Consider the following 21,342-nt stretch of genomic DNA (forward strand, 5'->3'; position numbering starts at 1 on the left):
ACATTAAGGGTGAGAATGTGTGGAGAATAATCCTAAGTATTTCTCAGAACCCCTCCCCCCTGCAAGCTCCCCCTGCAGCTTGCTGCTGCTTCATCTTCTCAGTCACCATTTCTTCCCCTACCTCCTCTTTCCTCAGAGAAACCCAATCTCCCCTTAGCTTTGCATGCCCCTTCATCTTGGTCTTCTTACGTGGCAAGTTGGACCAGTTACGTATGGGTCACCCCACGTACGGGTATGCATTGCATTGTTTTTCTGCAGACCAGCAGATTAGATTCCAGAAATTCAGTAGAACCCCCTTGTGTTCGTTGTTGACTAGGTAATTATGCACATCGTGATACCTACCAGTGAACTGCAGCACACTAACCTTGATAAGCAGAAAAGCCTGCCTAGGGAAGAACTAGGTATTTTTTAAATAAAAGTATCCTTCATACTGATATTGATGCATGAGGCTCTTGACTCCTTGAAAAGTGGTGTTTTCCAGTAAAACAAAACAACCATTCTTTTGTAAAATTCAAAAAATAATCTTCAGATGAAAGACCAAAAAGTACTTATAAATTTGGAGAATAATGCTGAAGCTTATGTGTTATTCAAACTGTCTTCCAGATTAAGAATATCTCTGAAACGGAAAACTAAGTTATCTATGTTGGTTGTAGTTAATATAGTTCTGAATTTATTATCTCTTAAAGAATTCTCCCTCATGTCAGGGGCCCCTGGGTGGCTCAGTAGGCTGAGTGTCTGGCTTCGGCTCAGGTCATGATCTCATGGTCCGTGGGTTCGAGTCCCATGTCAGGCTCTGTGCTGACAGCTGGGAGCCTGGGGCCTGTTTCAGATTCTGTGTCTCCTCCTCTCTGCCCCTCCCTCGCTCTCTCTCTCTCTTTCTTTCTCTCTCTCAAAAATAAATAAACATTAAAAACATTTAAAAGAATTCTCCTTCATATGATTCATGACCAACTGACTAAACCAAGCAATTTCCCTTTTTTCTAAAATTTTATTACATTTTAATTGATCAGATGGTGATTAAGAACAAGATTGAATAGAAAGCCAGTTACTATTTAGTAATTCAGTACTATTTATTGGATATTTGTTACAATCAAGGCAATACTAGGCTCCAAGATGAACACAAAAATGAACAAGATCCAGTTCCATCCTCAAGAACTTCATCTTTTTAGAAAGCACGTAATATATGTAGTAAATAACTATGATAGATGGTTAAAGGTAATAAATGCCTTCATTAACAGAGAGATGAAATCCCAGTAAAATCCAGGGGATGATGAGCATAACAGTTTTGACTGGGAGAAATCAGGAGATCTTTGTACAGAAAAAGGTGATTTCAGATTCTCTGAAAGGTAGTTAGGATTTGAACAGATGGAAGATAAGAAACTCAATGTGAGATGAGGGGTCAAAGCAATAAAGGGCAATAAAGGACCTTCTTGGTTTAGCACATGGAATCTTAAGAGGACAGTGGTGAGGAGGAAGGTGGGGGTCGGTTGGAGTCAGCTCTTCGGACCGTGAATGCTAGCATATAGTGCTCAGGCTTTTTCCTGGGGCAATCTAGACACACTAAGGACAGAGTACGCATGACAGATCTCTGCTTTAGAAAGAAGAATGGAGAGAACATGGAGGCCTTCTGCAAAGCAGTTCAGAAGGCTTTTGGTGAACTAGGTTAGTGGCAGTGAAAGTAGAGCACACGGAAGGGATGTAATCTTATTTCTAAGATGGCATTATTGAGGGCTTGGCAACAGTTGTTTCTGGAGTAAGAGAGTAGGAGGAGCCAAAAATAAATTGGAGGTTTTAAGCCTGGATGACTAAGAGAATTATAGTGCCATTAGCAGAAATAGGGAGGAGAACATTAAGAAAACAGAACATTTGGAACAATTAAAATTATTAATGTGATTAAAAAAAATCCTTTTTAGCTCCTTAAAATTGACATATAGAAGCATATAAACATGTAATTTGACAGAAATGTTTTCCCTCAGTACATTTGGAATTATTAAATATCTTCTTGTCCTTGGACTAAAAGAGTAGGCAGTTAGTTAGACATGAGCCAGGGGCAAAGGCAGTGATAAATAGGTGACACATTAGAAGGCAGGAGACACAACATCCTCACTTTGTGGCTTCCAAGACCCCTCAACATCCTGGCCTTATGGCTTCCAAGACTCTGAGGCTAACAGACCAAGAGCCCCAGGTTCAGAGGATATGCTCTCCTCTTCCACCTCTGCCCCTGGGTAACCTGTAGACTCATTATAATACATTTGCATTGTGGTTTTAGCCCCCACTCCCGTGGGGGAAGGCTGCCATGACAGTTTCAGTACAAACCTTGTAGAGTCAAAAACTCCCTCTCCTGACCTGTGGGAGGAGTCCCCCAAAAGATTGGAAGCAGCCTCCATTAGAGACCATCCCTGTCCCTGACTCAAGACCCTGCTCACACAAAAAGAAAAGACCTCTGTGGCCCCAGGGCAGTTACCACCTCTAGGCCTGCCTGCTCTCCCTTCTTTAGAGTGTACGTCCTTAATAAACTGCTTTGTGCTTGCTACCTTCCTTCTTCTTGCCTTTATTTGAACATAAATCTTTTGTGGGGAACTCAAGAACTGAGGCCTCTATTCACCCAACACAGACTCTCCCACGGGTAACAGGACTCCTTCACATGTACGACTTTAAGAGCCTGCTGTGATAGGAGAATATGCAGTGGCATTTTGTATATGGAAAATAAAATAACACTGAATTTTGTAGCACTCGAAGAACAGAAACAATAATCTGTCCTCTGTTGAAAATACAAACTTATCATATTTAATATCTTGACTTATTAAATACTAGAAAGTCTTATTGTTGTTCATTAGTCCCCAAAAGAGTGAAGAGAGGAGAATTATAAAGACATGTTGAGCAAACAACCAGAAGTGACATGGCTCAGTTAAGATGCTTTTGGCTGCCATAGGAGAAAGCCCAACTCCAAATGATTTAGCCAGCATTAGGATTTTTTTTTTAATCTCAAATTACAAGAACTCTGGAGAGTGTCCCAGATTGATTAAATCATCAGCATAATTGAGTACTAAGATTTCTCCAGGCTTCAGCAGTACCATTTTCTCCATAGTCCTTTATCTGGGTTCCCTCATAGTACCCACATAGCAAAAGCAACTACAGACATGGTCTGTTCGTACTTGCTGTTTGGAAACAGAAAATAAGAAAGGGCCATTTCTTCAGATTCCTGTTAGTTTATTTGTTTTGTTTTAAGGAAGGAAAATCTTCCTTATTAAGTGCACCCAGCAAACTTCCTCTCACACCTCATTGCCTAGGACTGAGTGAAATGCCCATCCCTAAATCAGGCTGTGGTTTATAACAACCATAATACATACCCTGCCTAGAGGGCCAATCTCCCCCTGAAATCCACAACTATGAAGAGGGGTGAAGAGGGGTGAGCAAAATCAGGGTTCTATTAAAAAGGAAGACAGACAGATGAATGGCAGTGGGTGACAACCAGTGGAATTTGTCATAATCCTAACAGCAGAAAAGAGAGAGAAAGAGGACAAGGGAGGGGAAAGAGAAAGAGAATAATCAACTTGAGAATGGATTCAGAGGGTGGATTTTTTTTTTAACATATCAGTGAATTCAGAAATTGAGAACAATCTGCCCTTATTTTCTGTCACTCTTTCAGGGGACTTTCGTAGCCATAGAAACTAGAACTGATTGGAATAAAGTTCTTGGCCTCTCCAGCCACGGCCAACGTTTGGAACGGAATTCAAAGTCACCAGAGAGCTAGCGCTGATTCTTGGGAGAATGTGAGAGCAAACCCTCCTCACGCTGCCAAACTGGCACGGGATACTGCGGCCACTCTGCAAATGAACAGTACACAATAAACAAGCCAAGGGAAAGAGCTTCAAATTCTAAATGCCCTCTTGAGAGAAGAGAGAAGGCAGTTCCTGGGAACAGTGAACAAACACTGTCAGAAAAGTGGAATCATTGATTTCTATCATGAATGACTAATGATCATTATGGTGTGGTTTAGAATAGAAATACAAGTTCTGCAGCCCAAAGAACTACTGGTCCTATCTCCTGTGACATTCCATTTACACTCACTTGATAAAAGCATGCCGATGAATTAGACTGTCTTGGGTTTGTTTAAACGCGTCCATCTCAGATTCATGAAAGTATTTACCCATGAATCCAATTTTCATTTCCATTTGTTGTGCCTCTGAGAATTTTCTTACTTGATTAGGGATGGCTGATACATGTCAAAGGTTTGAGTTAGATAAATACTGCAAACACAGCTGAGCTCTTGGTATCTTCATGTCAATGCACATGGTACTTTTAGCATGTCAATTTGATAGATCTGTGCATTTGCCATCATGAGACAATATGAAAGCCTTGAAAAATCCATGCCTAAGTCTCTAAATCCAACTGACTGGACACCACTTATCCTTACCAGCAAGTTAGTAGACAGCTTTGTATCAACTCAATGGTTCATATGCAAATGCTACTACAGCCAGGTGATCAAGACACCCTGGCCTATTTGTTGGCCTTACTGTTCTCCAGTCTCCTCTATTCATACATCACTATGAAGACTATATATCAATATGCCCAAATCAAAATATGATACCACAGAATAATGGTGATAATCATGATGACCATGATCATTCATTTAACAAGTGTTATCAAATGCCTAGTAGGCACATGCTAGGCACTATTCTGGGTGTTAGAAGTGCAGCAAGGCAAAGTCCCAGCTCTTAGAATATTTATTTACTTATTGCTAAGGCAAAAAATAATGTAGGGTAAAGAGAAAATGAAGTGCAGTAGGTGGGGACAGGTCCCTCATCCATATATAGTGGTCTTTATGTGAAGGTCTCAATAATAGGGTAATATTTGAGCAGAACCCTGAGGAAATTGAGAGAACAAGCCAAAGTGGATATCTGAACAAGAAATTTCTAGGCAGAGGGAAGAATGAGTACAAAATCCCTAGAGAGAAGAGTACTCAGTGTGCTCCAGGAACAGCATGAATCCAGTGTGAGCTAGTGATGGGGAGCGGCAAGAGGTAAGACAGGGAGGGAGAGGCAAAATCTCCTAGGCCTTTTTTCAGCAAAATTAACATCTGTGACTTTAATTTGAGATGGGATACCACTGGAGGACTTTGATCACAGTAATGATATGATCTAGGGAGTCTGTAAGATGGGGACATTCAGTACCAACTTCAAGTCCAAGGACTAAAATGAAGCGATATAGTGTAATGACCCTAAAGTGTTGCCTCCAGTAGAGCACAGCACCTCCTCTCAGAGGCCTATTCCTTTGTACCAGCCTTCTGCGGCCCAGAGCCTGTGCTGTCAGCAGAGTCTGGCAGAAAGCAGCTCATTCTGCCTACTTCCACTCTGGCTTTGGCCGTGCATGTCATGGTGGTCATTTGCCACTCTTTTAGGCACCTCAGTATCTACGCCCCTTCTTGTGTTTGAAGAATCCACCACCTCATGAGACAGAGGGTAGCTCTCACTCTAGAGGCTGAAATGCCAAATACTCTACCAGCTTCCTTTGCAGCTAGGACATGGCTCCACAAATAAGACACGCCATATTTAGAGGTCAGATAGGAAGGTAGTGGCCTGTGGAAGCATCCTTTCTTCCTCCAGGGCCAGCAATGGCAAAGGTTTTGTCATAATGCTTGTGCTGGCACAGGTGATTGTAGGGCTACAAAGTTGCCGGGTCTGTCTGTACCCCCAGTCACAGAGGCAGTGCATTGTTCTGGTTATCTTTTGCTGCACAAAAAACCACTCCTTCACAACTACTTGACTATATGCACACTTTCAAATACACACTAAAGTATTGCCAACTGTAGACACAATGCTGTATATTACATCTACAGGACCTATTTATCTTGTAACTAGAAGTCTGTACCTTTTGTCCAACTTCACCCTTATATCTCCCACCTCTGGCACCCACCAGTCTGTTGGGTGTTTCTACAGATTTCTACACAATCTGTTCTGTTTCTATAGTTGTTGTGTTTTATAGATCACAAATAAAAGTATCTCTGTCAGACTTATCCTCACTTAGCAACATGCCCTCAAGGTTCATCCATGTTGTCACAAATGGCAGGATTTCCTTCTTTATTGTGACTAAATAATATTCTGCATCTCACATTTCTTCTTTCTTTCTTTCTTTCTTTCTTTCTTTCTTTCTTTCTTTCTTTCTTTTGAAAGCTTTATCATTTTTTTTGGTGTTTAAAACCCCAATAATTTATTTTATCTTTCACAGTTCTAGAGACCAGAAGTCTGAAATCAACCAGAAAACAGTCTAGCAGTTTCTACACTTACCACATGACCAAGCAATTCTACTCCTAAGTATGAACTCAGTAGAAATTCTACTAAGTAGAACTCACATAACAATTTGTATACAAATATTCAAAAATGCATACAAGCCAGTGTCCATTCTTTCACACTGCTGGAGGCCTGAAGTCTGAAGTCAATTTCACTGGGTCAAAATCAAGGTGTAAGCAGGGCCAGCCTCTTCTGGAAATTCTAGGGGAGAATCTGTTCCTTGTACCTTTCAGCCTCTGGTGGCTACTGGCATCCTTGGCATATGGTGCATCACTCCAATCTCCCTCTGTCAAATCTCCCTCTGCCTCTCCCTCTCTTTTTAAATTTTTATTTTAATCACCCAGTACTCATCACGACATGTGCACTCCTTAATCCCCTTCACCTATTTCACCCATCTCCCCCCACCCCACCTCTGATAACCGTGTTTGTTCTCTATAGTTAAGAGTTTGTTTCTTGGTTTGCCTCTCTCCCTCTCTTTATTTTCTCCTTTGCTTGTTTGTTTTGTTTCTTAAATTCCACATATGAGTGAAATCATACGGTATTTGTCTTGCTCTTACTGACTTATTCACTTAGAATTATACTCTCTAGCTCCATCCATGTCATTGCAAATGGCAATATTTTGTTCTTTTTATGGCTGAGTAATATTCTAGTGTGTGTGTGTGTGTGTGTGTGTGTGTGTGTGTGTGTACACACATACATACTACCTCTTCTTTATCCATTCATCAATCAGTGGACACTTATTCTGCTTCAATACCTTGGCTATTGTAAATAGTGATGCTATAAACATAGGGTTGCATGTATCCCTTTGATTTAAGTGTTTTTGTATTCTTTGGGTAAATACCCAGTAATACAATTGTTGGATCCTAGGGTAGTTCTGTTTTTAAATTTTGAGGAGCCTCCAAACTTTTCCACAGTGGTTGTACCAGTTTGCATTCCCACCAACAGTACACAAGTGTTCCTTTTTCTCCACATTCTCTCCGACACCTGTTGTTTCTTGTGTTGTTGATTTTAGCCATTCTGACAGGTGTAAAGTGATACCTCATTGTAATTTTGATTTGCATTTCCCTTATGGTATGTGATGATCAGCATCTTTTCATATGCTTGTTGGCCATCTATATGTCTTCTTTGGAGAAATGTCTATTTATGTCTTCTGCCCATTTTTTTAAATGCTTATTTATTTTTGAGAGGGAGAGGGACAGAGCATGAGGAGGGGAGGGGCAGAGAGAGAGGGAGACACAGAATCCAAAGCAGGCCCTAGGCTCTGAGCAGTCAGCATAGAGCCCAACCCGGGGCTTGAACCCGTGAACCACAAGATCATGACCTGAGCTGAAGTTGGATGCTTAACCAGACTGAGCCACCCAGGAGCCCCTCTTCTGCCCATTTTTAATTGGATTATTCATTTTGGGGGTATTGAGTTTTATAAGATTTTTATGTATTTTTTTTATTCTAACCCTTTTTGGATATGTTGTTTACAGATATCTTCTCCCATTCTGTAGGCTGCCTTTTAGTATTGTTGATTGTTTACTGTACAGAAGCTTTTTATTTTGATGTAGTTCCAATAGCTTATTTTTGGCTTTGTTTCCCTTACCTCAGGGAACCTATCTAGAAAAAAGCTGCGACAGCTGATATAAAAAAGTTACTACCTGGGGCACCTGAGTGGCTCAGTCGGTTAAACACCGATTCTTGGTTTTGGCTCAGGTGAGTTCGAGTTCTGCATCAGGCTCCATACTGATAGTGCAGAGAGTGCTTGAGATTCTCTCTCTCCCCCTCTCCCTCTGCCCCTACCCTGCTCATGCTCTCTAAATAAATAAATAAATTTTTTTAACATTTATTCAGTTTTGAGAGACAGAAAGAGGCAGTGTGCAAGCGGGGGAGGGGCAGAGACAGAGGGAGACACAGAATCCGAAGCAGGCTCCAGGCTCTGAGCTGTCAGCATGGAGCCAGACGAGAGCTCGAACTCACACACCACGAGATCATGACCTGAGCTGAAGTCAGACACTTAACCAAATGAGCCACCCAGGCGCCCTTCAAAATAAATAAATGAACTTAAAAAAAAGGTTACTGCCTGTGCTCTTTTCTAGGATTTTTATCCTCCAATACCATTTGTTGAAGAGACTGTCCTCCCATTGGATATTCTTGCCTCCTTTGTTGGAGATTAATTGGCCATATAGTCGTGGGTATATTTCTGGATTTTTTTATTCTGTTCCATTGAACTGTGTGTATATTTTTGTGCCAGTATCATACTGTTTTAATTACTACATCTCTGTAATATAAATTCAAGTCCAGAATTCTGATACCTCTAGCTTTGCTTTGCTTTTTCAAGATTGCTTTGGCTATTTGGGGTCTTTTGTGGTTCCATACAAATGTTAGGATTGTTTGTTGTAGTTCTTTGAAAACTGTTGGTATTTTGATAGGGATTTGCCTTAACTGTGTAGATTGCTTTGGGTAGTATAGACATTTTAACATATTTGTCTTCCAATTCATGAGCATGGAATGTCCTTCCATTTCTTTGTGTCATCTTCAATTTCTGTCACCAGTATTTTACAGTTTTCAGAGTACAAGTCTTCCACCTTTTTGGTTAGCTTTATTCCCATGTATCTTACTATTTTGGTTACAATTCTAAATGGAATTGTTTTCTTAATTTCTCTTTCTGCTGCTTCATTATTGGTGTATAAAAATGCAACAGGTTTCTGTACATTGATCTTGTATCCTGCAACTTTACTGAATTCATTTATCAGTTCTAGCAGTTTTTTAGTGGAGTCTTTCAGATTTTCTATATATAGTACCATGTCATCTGCAAATACTTAAAGTTTTGTTTCTTTATTACCAATTTGGATTCCTTTTATGTCTTTGTGTTGTCTGATTGCTGTGGCTAGGACTTCTACTACTGTGCTGAATAAAAGTGGTGAAAGTGAACATTCCTGTCTTGTTCCTAACCTTAGGGAAAAGGCTCAGTTTTTCCCCATTGAGGATGATGTTAGCCATGGGTTTTTCATATATATATATGTGTATATATATATATATATATATATACACACACACACACACATATGTATATATATATATACATGTATATATACATATATATGTATATATATATGTACATATATATGTGTATATATATACATATATATACATATATATATACATATATATGTATATATATGTATATATATGTATATATATACATATATGTATGTATATATGTATATATATGTATATATATACGTATATATATATACATATGTGTGTGTGTGTGTATATATATATATATATATATATATATATATATAGCCTTAATTATGTTGAGGTATGTTCCCTCTAAACCTATTTTGTTGAGGGTTTTATCATAAATGAATGTTGTACTTTGTCAGATGCTTTTTCTGTGTCTATTGAAATGATCATATGGTTTTTATCCTTTCTTTATAAATGCGATGTATCACATTGCTTAATTTGCAAATATTGAACCACTCTTGCAACCCAAAAATAAATCCCACTTTATCATGGTGAATTATTTTTTTAATGTATTGTTGGATTCAGTTTGCTAGCATTTTATTGAGGATTTTTGCATCTGTGTTCATCAGAGATATTAGCCTGTCCTTAGCTAATATTAGCTAATATTAGTATTAGCTAATACAGACATATTAGCCTGTAGTTCTCTTTTTTTTGTGTGTGTGTGTCTTTATCTGGTTTTGGTATCAGGGTAATGCTGCCATCAAAAAATGAATTTGAAAGCTTTCCTTCCTCTTTATTTTTTTAAATAGTTTGAGAAGAATAAATTTTAACTCTTCTTCAAATGTTTGGTAGAGGAGCACCTGGGTGGCTCAGTGGGTTAAGTGTCTGACTCTTGATTTTGGCTTAGGTAATGATCTCACAGTTCTTGAGATCAATCCCCATGTCAGGCCCAATGCTGATGGCATGGGGCCTGCTTAGGATTCTTTCTCTCCCTTTCTCTCTGCCACGCCCCACTCATGCACTCTCTCTCTCTGTCTCTTTCTCTCTCAAAATAAAAAAATACATTTAAAAATGTATATATATATATATATATATATATATATATATATATATATTTGGTCTACACACACACACACACACACACACACACACACACACATATATATATATATTTGGTAGAATTCACCTGTGGAGCCATTCCTTTTTTTTTGTTGGGAGTTTTTGATTACTGATTATTTTGCTGGTTATCGGTCTGTTCAAATTTTCTATTTCCTCATGTTTCAGTATTGGTACGTTATATGTTTCCAGTAATTTATCCATTTTTGTAGGTTGGCCAATTTGTTGGCATATAGCTTTTCATAATATTCTCTTATAATTGTTTGTATTTTTGTGATCTTGGTTTTTACTTCTCCTTAGTTGTGACTTTATTTATCTGGGTCCTTTCTCTTTTTATCCTGATAAGTCTAGCTAGAGGTTTATGAATTTTATTGATTTTTTAGAAGAACCAGCTCCTAGTTCATTGATCTGTTCTATTGTTTTGTTTTGTTTTGTTTTTAGTTTCTATATCATTTATTTCTGCTCTAATCTTTATTATTTCCTTCCTTCTACTGGTTTTAGGCTTTGTTGCTCTTTTTTCTACATCCTTTAGGTGTAAGGTTAGGTTGTTTCAGATTTTTGTTTGTTTCTTGAGGTAGATCTGTATTGCTATACACTTCCCTCTTAGAATTGATTTTGCTACAGCCAAAAGGTTTCGAACTGTTGTGTTTTCATTTTCATTTATTTCTATATACTTTTTTATTTCTTCTTTTATTTCCTGACTGACCTGCTTTTACTTTCATTTATTTCCATGTACTTTTTTATTTCTTCTTTCATTTCCTGGCTGGTCCATTCATTGTTTAATAGCATGTTATTTAATTTCCATGTATTTGTGGTCTTTCTGGATTTTTTCTTGTGGTTGACTTCTACATTCATAGCATTGTGGTCAGAAAAGATGAACGATATTACTTTGATCTTCTTGAATTTGTTGAGACTAGTTCTGTGGCATAATATATGATGTATTCTGGAGAATGTTCATGTACACTTCAAAAGAATGTGTATTCCACTGTTTTAGGATGGAATCTTCCAAATATATCTGTTAAGTCCATCTGGTCCAGTGTGTCATTCAAAGCCATGTTTTCCTTTTGATTTTCTGTTTAGATGATCTGTGCATTGATGTAAGTGGGGTGTTAACATCCCCACATATAATAATAACTATTATTATATTATTGATTACTTCCTTTATATTTGTTATTAACCATTTTATGAATTTGGGTCCTCTATGTTGGGTGCATAAATATTTACAATTGTTATATCTTCTTGTAGGATTGTCTCCTTTATTATTATACAGCCTTCTTTGCTCTTATTAGTCTTTGTTTTAAAGTCTGTTTTGTCCAATATAAGTATTGCTACTCTGGCTTTCTTTTGACATCCATTTGCATGATAAATGTTTCTCTACCTCCTCATTTTCTTTTATGTTTTTATTTAAATTCCAGTTATACACACACACACACACACCACATCTTCTTTACCTATTTATCAATTAATGGATACTTGCACTGTTTCCATAATTTGGCTCTTGTAGATAATGGTGCTATAAACATAGGGGTGCATGTATCCATTTGAACTTGTGTTTTTGTATTCCTTGTGTAAATACCTAGCAGTGTGATTGCTGGATTACAGGGTAGTTCTATTTTTAACTTTTTGAGGAGACTCCATACTGTTTTCCACAGGGACTGCATTCCCACCAACAGTGCACAAGTGTTCCCCTTTCTCCACATTCTCGCCAACACCTGTTATTTCTTGTGTTGTTGATTTTAGCCATTCTGACAGGTGTAAAGTAATATCTCATTGTAGTTTTGATTTGCATTTCCCTTATGGTACGTGATGATGAGCATCTTTTCATATGCCTGTGGCCATCTGTATGTCTTCTTTAGAGAAAATCTATTCATATCTCCTGCCCATTTTTAATGGGATTATTCATTTTGGGGGTATTGAGTTTTATAAGTTCTTTATATATTTTTGATACTAACCCTTTATTGGATATATTGTTTACAAATATCTTCTACCATTCTGTAGTCTGCCTTTTAGTATTGTTGATTACTTCCTTCACTGTACAGCAGCTTTTTTTTTTTAGAAGTTTTTTGTTTTGAAGTAGTCCCTTCCCATAGTTTATTTTTGCTTTGGTACCCTTGCCTCAGGAGACATATCTAGAAAGAAGTTGCTATGGCTGATGTCAAAGAAGTTACTGCCTGTGCTCTCTTCTAGGATTTTTAGGTCTTTAATGTATTCTGAATTTATTTTTGTGTATTCCACCCCCTCACTTTTAATCTGCAGGTATCTTTAGGCCTCGAATGAGTCTCTTATAGGCAGCATATAGATGGCTCTTGTTGTTTTTAGCCATTCTGTCACTTTTGATTGGAGCATTTAATCCATTTGCTTTCCTTTTTTTTAATGATTTTCTTTTTTTTTTAATTTTTTTAATGTTTTTTATTTATTTTTGAAGGGGAGAGAGAGACAGAGCATGAGCAGGGGAGGAGCAGAGAGAGGGAAACACAGAATCCGATGCAGGCTCCAGGTTCTGAGCTGTGAGCACAGAAGGCTCGAACTCACGGACTGCAAGGCTCGAACTCACGGACTGTGAGATCATGACCTGAGCCGAAGTCAGATGCCTAACCGACTGAGCCACCCAGGCGCCCCAATCCATTTGCTTTCAAAGTAATTATTGATATGTAGTTATTGCCATTTTATTACTTGTCATGTGGTTGCTTCTGAAGATTTTCTCTGATACTTTCTTGTTTCTCTCTTTCATGGTTTGCTCATTTTCTTTAGTTATATATTTGGATTTCTTTCTCTTTATTCTTTGTGCATTTATTTAGTGGTTTTGCTTTGTGGTTACTATTAGATTTGCATATTACATCTTCTGCATATAATAGTCTATATTAAGTTGATGGTCATTTAAGTTTAAACACATTCTTTACTCCTCTCCTCCCCACATTTTAGATATATAGTGTCATATTTTACATCGTTTCATTTCCCAGATTAGGGAATTTTTCACCTATTATTTCTTCATATATATTCTCTGCCCCCTTAGCTAGCTAGCTAGCCTTCTTCTTCTTCTTCTTCTTCTTCTTCTTGGACTCCAAGAATATAAATATTATTACATTTGATAGAGTCACTGAGTTCCCTAAGTCTATTCTCATTTTACATAATTCTTTTTTCCTCTCTTCGTTCAGTTTGATTGCTTTCCATTACTCTGTCTTCTAGATCATTAATTCATTCCTCTGCTTATTTCATATTGCTGTTCATTCCATCAAGTGTGTTTCTCATTTCATTTATTGAGCCCTTTATCTCTGCTATGTTATTACTTTTCTCTATATTAATGGTCTTACTGATGTCCTCCCCTCTTTCCTCAAGTCCAGTGAGTATCATTATGATCCTTGTTTTAAATTCTCCATCAAGCATATTACTTCTGTTTCACTTAGATCTCCTGCCAACAGCCTTGTCTTTTTCTTTCATTTGCAACAAATTCCTCTATCTTCTCATTTTGTCTTAGTTTCTGTGCCTGTTTCTCTGTGTTAGGAAAGCCAGCTCTGTCTCCTGTTCTTGAGGGTAATGTCTTTATGCAAAGGAGGTCTTGTACTGTCCTACAGTGTAGTGTTCCCTGTTCCCCAGGGCCTAGGGCTTCCAGGAGTATATCTAATGTGTGTTGCCTACACTCTTGCGTTGTGCCCTGGCTGCTTTATCCTTCAGGCCAGTCAACTGCAGATGCTATCTTTGCCTTTTGTGGGAAGTGTTTGGCCCTGGCCTGAATGTGGCATTTTAATTAGGTGTTCTCTGGCCTGCTGTGGAATGAGACCTGTTGCTGCCACCACTGGAACCATCGCTTTGCAGAACTCCTAGGTCAGGAGGCATAGTGTTGGCAGGGGTTTGGGCCAGTCTTCTGGGGGAAGTGGCCCACCACCTGAGACTGAGGCAAGCATTACTGGGAAGGAAGTTTCCACCAGAGCATGGAAGGGCAGGGTTTAGTGTAAGCAAGTTAGGTAGCGAGTGTCAGCGCTGCACTCGTTTCCATATGTGGCCCTGTGTTTATTCTGGTGTGCAGGGCAAGGAAATGGTGCCTACCGGTTCATTTGTTCCTGGAGGGGTTTCTTCATGAATGCTGCCTCTCTGGGACGTGTTCTGAGATGTGCAAATAATTTCCCCACTCTGTGCCCCAGGCACTCTTTAGATTGTTGTTTCCATGGTGTATGTCCACAGACTGTTTGCCCTTTCTTCTCTCCAAGAGCAGCCCCTATGTCCTCTGAGCTTTCCCAGAGCCAAGCATTTGCCTTTAAAACTTTAGGCTTTGAGCGCTGCTTGTTTCAAGAACTCACAAAATTTGGGCACTCCAACTTTCCAAGCCAATTGCTATGGGGATTTGTTTTCCCTATGTGCTCCCCTGTGTGTCAGTCTGTCTCCCACCCTTGTCTGTGACTACAGCTCCCTCCCTACCAGCAGCCACACTCTGTTTCTCTCCCAAACCACATTTCTGTACTTTCTGCTTTCTTAGATATGGCCTCTTCTCTACCTTTAGTTGTGCAGTTTGTTCTGCCAGTCTTCAGATCAATTTTTGGGGTATTGAGGATGATTTGATAGTTATCTGGTTGTATTCGTGGGATGAGGCAAGCCTAGGTTCTTCCACTCTGCCACCATTTTCCCCTTCTTCTACTTCTCACATTTCTTTATCCATTCATCTGTTGATAAACACTTAGGTTGTTTCCATGTCTTGACTATTATAAATGCTGCAATAAACATGAGGGTGTAGATATCTCTTTGAATAGTGATTTTGTTTCCTGTGGATAAATATCCAGAAGTAGAATTTCTGGATCATATGGTAGCACTATCTTTAAATTTTTGAGGAAACTCTATAATGTTTTTGATAATGGTTGCACCAATTTACATTTCCACCAACAATGCACAAGTGTTCCCCTTTCTCCACATCCTTGCCAACATTTGTTATCTCTTGTTTTTTAATGATAGCCATTTTAACATGGTATCTCATTGTGGTTTTGATTTGGATTTCCCTGACGATTAGTGATTTTGAACATACTTTCATATACATGTTGGCCATTTGTATGTCTTCTGTAGAAAAATGTTTATTCAGGTCCTCTGCCTATTATTTATTTATTTATTTACTTACTTACTTACTTATTTTGAGACAGCTAGTGATAGAGGGAGGTGCAGAGAGAAAGAGGATCTTAAGCAGGCTCCACACTGTCAGCGTGGAGCCCGATGCGGGGCTCAAACCCATGAAACATGAGATCACGACCTGAGCCAAAATCAAGAGTCATATCCTTAACTGACTGGCCACCCTGCCTTATTTTTAAATCGATTGTTTGGGGTTTGTTTTTTCATTGAGTTGTGTGGGTTTGTTACATATTTTGGATATTAACCCCTTATTGGAGATATGATTTGTAAATATTTTCTTCCATTCCATAAGTCATCCTTTCATTTTGTTGATGTTTCCTTTGTAGCACAGAAGCTTATTAATTTGATGTAGTCCCAATTGTATATTCTATCTTTTCTTGCCTTTGATTTTGGTGTCAAAACCAAAAAAAAACTCATTGCGAAGACTGATATTAAGGAGCTTACTCTTTATGTTTTTTTCCTGAGTTTCCTGGTTTCAGGTCTTATGTTCAAGTCTTTAATCCATTTTGAGTTGATTTTTGTGATGGTGTAAGATAGGGATCCACTTTCATTCTTATGCATATGGCTGTCCAGTTTTCCCAGCACCATTTATTAAAAAGACTATCCTTTTCACAATTGCATATTCTTGGCTCTTTTGTTGTAAATCAACTGACCATATACGCATGGAAAATACTTCAATTCTTTAAACCTAAAGCATTCCTATTACTGTTATCATCCCTGAAATCAGTTCATGGTTTTTGCAACCATAGAATCTTGGGTCTATGAAAATTACATTCATACATACTTTTTTCTTTTCTCTGATCCAGCATTTTGATTGCCTCAGTTGCTGCTGGAGAGGAAGAAATTTCCAGAAGCCCCAAACAGATGTGAAAACTCCATCTATCTTCAGTATGTCAGGCTACATAAGCAGTACCTCACTAAAGCTATCAAAGGACAATTCTTTGGGGCGCCTGGGTGGCGCAGTCGGTTGAGCGTACAACTTCAGCCAGGTCACGATCTCGCAGTCCGTGAGTTCGAGCCCCGCGTTGGGCTCTGGGCTGATGGCTCAGAGCCTGGAGCCTGTTTCCGATTCTGTGTCTCCCTCTCTCTCTGCTCCTCCCCCGTTCATGCTCTGTCTCTCTCTGTCCCAAAAATAAATAAACGTTGAAAAAAAAATTAAAAAAAAAAAAGGACAATTCTTTTTCAGACTACCAGATCTATGAGCACTGAAACAAGCAATCAGTTGAAATAACAACAAAAAAAAAGAAGAAAAAGAAGAAAAGAAACAAAGAGTACATGCTGTACATTTTGACTATTCATGAAACTTCAAAGTTCAGAGTTATAATACATAGAGTGAAACATATAACACAAACACTCAGGTTTTTAAATCCCACATATCTACATACTAATGTTTATGAATAGCTTTCCACTCATATGCCTCATGTTTGCCTAGAAATATCTTGTCATTACGTTTGTATTTCCTACCTGTCTTACGGATCAGTGGACAAACATAACTGTCAAACATCATGAGCTCCCCAGAATATTAGAGTTATATAATATTATCAGCCATGATTATGGCCATTAGTATAAAATGCTAGAAAACATGCTTTTTTGGTTTCTTTGTGTGTTTATTTGCCACTGAAGTATAAACATCAACTATCAGGAGGAGAAATGTACTGATTCACCAGGTTAAAATCTCTCAGAGACTGAGACACATTTCCAATGGTTTCCCACATAACTATTTTGGACCATAGTATTTCTACAGCTTGGACTTGTGCCTAATCATACAATCAGATTGCTTCAACCACCCAGATGTATATGGACAAAAATAGTAATTCCACACCAAGTTATTATTAGCTTTTGTTGCTTGAATCATGGCTTGAGATCTATTTGTTTTTAGAAATGATATTGACATAATCAAATTACAATTAGTTTGAATATGTTCTTCCTAGCTTGTGCCCCCATTAGTAGCTCTCAGTTAGAAACCCTCTCATAAATGGACAAAGTATTGTTCCTTAAGCATTATCAGTTTACCCATAAAATCTTATTCTTCTTTAAGGAAGTCTGACCTACTGCATATGTTATAGTAATGAGCTTTTTAAGTATAAAATGTTGATTTTAGAGGTAGCTACTAACTATTATTTTAGGTCAAGGGCTTTAAAGTTGAAGCCAATCACCCAGCAGGATAAGAGATTCTGAAACAGTGAGAATTAAATATTACACACAGTATTAGAATCAGAACAGGCAAGCCCATGGTATAACATGGCGATGCCCTTTATCTAACAGGGAGCATGAAGTACAGGGGTCACTACATAAATGTGAAATGTGCGTGCATTAATTGTAGTGGCCATTTGGAAAGTTCTGTTTCATTTGGTTTTAACTAAGTTTCAAGTCTTCAGATAACAATTCTACACCACCTAAAATCCTTTTTAATAGTAGATATTATATTAGATGTACAATTTGTAATATACAAATTAAGTATATTAATTTGAAATGTACCTGTTAATAACAAATGGTGTGTCATCATTCAGAAGGTATAAGTTGGGTGTTACTTTTAAAGACAGCATTTGGAGTTTTCCCAGACTAGCAGTTCAGATTTAAAATGAGTTACTGGCTCAATTAACCCTTTCGTGAAGTAGCAATTTGAGGAAATCAAGCCAAATTAAATGTGGGGCGGGGGAGGGGAGGTGAAATACATAATCTTTGTTTTGTCAGTTTTCCATCCTCCCTTTCATTTTTCCCTCCTCATTCCTGATGCCCCTGCTTTCACTAGGTTCCTGTCTTACACCCCTCTTCATCCAGCTATTCAACAAATCTCCAAGTAAGTTTGAACCTGATAGCTTTTTTTGGCCATGTCATTGCTTTTATTTATATTTGAGAAAACAATGTATATTTTAGCTCAATTTTCAAACTAATCAAGCATTTGTGAACCTGATGACTTGTTAAACAAGATCCAAGAAATACCACTAACAGTAGAATTTCAGGTAGATGGTGACAGGTTAGGATGGTAATTGGATCCAGTAGGGGTGGTTGGAAGGCCTTGGAAATGGAGGTTTTTGAATCCCCTATCTGCCTCCTCTTAGGTTCTAAAGGTCAGAGACGAAGAATGTTAAGAACACCCCATCATTACTGTTTTTGCCTATCACAAACTTTGGCCAGACCAACCCCCATCCAATGCCCTTGAAATAGATACACCAGAGATATTGGCTTACCCTGACCTATCATTTTTCTGTCAATAAAACATTAATAACTATAAATAACTTAGAATACAATTACTGGGGGGAAATGGCAAAGCAAAAGCTCCTTCCACATTGACAGATAAAAGCAACATTTAAATCAGATCAGATTGAAGTACTGACAATATTTAATAAAATGTTTCTAAGCAACAGGGTAGAAGAATCAAAGAGCTTCAACAGAGCTGACATTAATAGAAAGAAAAGGGATCCAAAAATAGCCTCATTTTCTTATAAGCAATTCAGTCTGCAAGGTAAAACAAACTCCTTTCCAAAACAGCCTCCTGAATAATAATCTCTTTCCAAACATCCTGTGTTTGGCCTCAGCATGGAAAAACCATGATAGTAGCCAACTTTTAATATGTATGAAAAACTTGGGGAGTAAGTGCTGGGGAACAGCAATGATTTCGATGCCCTGGCCATGTGATGAACCCTTCTTCAACTCTTGGTTACCAAAATAACCACAAATAAAAAGGAATGCTTGATTTCTCTCGTATATATGTTCTAAGTCCATCTAAGTGGAACTTTTTAAATCCCATTGCTAGTGGCACCTAGCTTTGTCAGCAAGAAAGATTTTTGAATTTACAGAAATTCAAATGTCTGTAATAAGCCAGAATGAGTCTTAATAGATTCGAGTCAAGAGGAGAATATGTGATCTTTCCCTGTCACCTTAATGCCATAAGACCAAGAATGATTTTAATACTTGTATTTCAGTTTTCTCACCACTGTGTCTTTGAAATTACAGCGTAGGAATCAGTAAACATTCTCATTAGCTTTTTCAGGAGATGAGTACAGTGTGTGTAAATGTCCTTTTTAAATAACAGTTTGTAGAGAAGGCCTGTGGCATACAAATGTTTATTCTAGGCTCTCTTTTACTCTGCATTAAAAAAGGGGGGGGGCGCCTGGGTGGCTCAGTCAGTTGGGCCTCTGACTTCAGCTCAGGTCATGATCTCACAGCTTGTGGGTTCGAGCCCCTTGTCAGGCTCTGTGCTGACAGCTCAGAGCCTGGAGCCTGCTTCGGATTCTGTGTCTCCCTCTCTCTCTCTGGCCCTCCCCCACTCATACCGTCTCTCTCTCTCTCAAAAATAAACATTAAAAAAATTTTTTTAACTTAAAAAAAAAACAACCATGTATAATGGGCTCAAGAAAGAAAAAAAGAACACGGTGCAGGCTACGGGTCTGACTGACAAACCAGTATTGGATACTTTGATTTCTGCATTTCTGCTGCCAGCTACAGGCAGAAATAGAGTCAGGGTAGGAAACTGTACAGATCATTTCATTGGAGAAAAAGATGTTTAGCAAAAAACACATATACATACATTCAGGGAACCATAGTTTTTAGGGTTATGTGATGATTAGCCACACTGAAAAACTTCACCAAAAATATATATTGTGTGATGATTTATACAATTAGGCCACAATACTTTGGTCCCACCAACTTCCAGCCCAAGGACTGCATACCTCCTGCCAAAATGAACCTGACTTTCCTCCATGTCATGTCTTTCTACACTCCAAATACAAATTCTAAAACTACTGCTTTGCTCTTTCAAGCCATCATCAACTTTAAAACTAGCTTAACCTAATCCAGTGTTTTTACATGAGTTTCCTTGGTGGACATTTTTTTAAAGTGCATTTATGTATTTTGAGAAAGAAAGAACGCAAGCAGGGGAAAGGCAAAGAGAGAGGGAGAGAGAGAATCCTAAGCAGTCTCCTCACCATCAGTGCAGAGTCCGATGTGGGGCTCAAACCCACTAACCACGAGATCATGACCTGAGCCAAAATCAAGATTCGGATGCTTAACCGACTAAGCCACCCAGGAACCCCCCTGCCTCCCTTGGTGGACATTTTTAAGACATGGGTTTGATGTTATGGTTTACATTGTTCTTATTATTCCTATCACTTTTTAATATATCTCAGTGAAAGGATAAAGTCATCCAAAAGTAAAATGTCTATGTTTTTTATAGAAAATGATTAGCACAATGTCCATTTAAAATCATTTCCACAAAGCCTGAAATTAAGCTGCCAACTGCTCCTACCATTTTTCTAAGGTAGCCATTATAGTGTTCCTCTCCCCACTTTTTAAACTATTATGCATCTTAGGTTCTCTAATAACTACTTGAGGGAGTCAGAGATGTGAGACTAAAATTGAGTGCAAGGTTAATGTTCTTTTACTCAGCCTCCATCCCTAATACTCTGCTGATATAGCCATTTTTCATTTTAATAATATAATGGTGTTTTCGTTTAGACATATTGCCTACATTAATGCTGTCTTTCCTGATGTCAGCATGTATATTTAAATTGTGCCACACCACACAGAAGAATACCAGGTCAGCCATAGCTCATGGCAGTAAAAACGTGCTGAATTGATGGAGAAATTAAACTGCTTCTAATTACATATTGCTTTTTATCTTTGAGAGTCAAACTACAAAATATGCTTTGCATTATTCTAGATTATTACCCTTAAAATGCCTCCTGTAGGTAAATCAACTGATTTGACTTAACATGGAGAGTATCTTGCAGATAAATCCTGCATGGCAGGGTGTGAGTTACCATCCACCGCCCCCCTCCCCCCGCCACCCATTGCTTGCTTGTTCTTCAAGAGCCCAAGCTCTTAAATCATTATTTAAAACATTGAGAAATAGTGTTGAAGCATGAAATAT

At 38.3% G+C, this 21,342-nt stretch overlaps 1 protein-coding gene and 1 long non-coding RNA gene across 9 annotated transcripts in view; one reads left to right on the forward strand and one right to left on the reverse strand.

Moving 5' to 3' along the window:
* Positions 1-21,342, reverse strand: part of LOC111560135 — a 297,662-nt gene that overhangs the window by 90,910 nt on the left and 185,410 nt on the right. The gene's annotated exons all lie outside the window — the stretch shown is intronic.
* MFAP3L (microfibril associated protein 3 like) overlaps positions 1-21,342 on the forward strand; it is a 100,539-nt gene that overhangs the window by 53,064 nt on the left and 26,133 nt on the right. For 5 of the 8 annotated variants that reach the window (XM_045055678.1, XM_045055676.1, XM_045055680.1 and 2 more), the window contains one exon: positions 16,277-16,456. The exons of 1 other annotated variant lie outside the window; for it this stretch is intronic. In XM_045055678.1, coding sequence (XP_044911613.1) covers positions 16,277-16,441 — 165 coding nt within the window. In that variant the 3' untranslated portion in view covers positions 16,442-16,456. Of the gene's footprint in view, positions 1-3,649; positions 4,094-16,276; positions 16,457-21,342 lie in introns of those variants that run through there. 2 more of the 8 variants (XM_023252672.2, XR_006596593.1) reach the window with 1 other exon arrangement.

The sequence above is a fragment of the Felis catus genome, chromosome B1, assembly GCF_018350175.1.
Source record: "Felis catus isolate Fca126 chromosome B1, F.catus_Fca126_mat1.0, whole genome shotgun sequence".
In the NCBI taxonomy this organism is placed as follows: Eukaryota; Metazoa; Chordata; class Mammalia; order Carnivora; family Felidae; genus Felis; species Felis catus.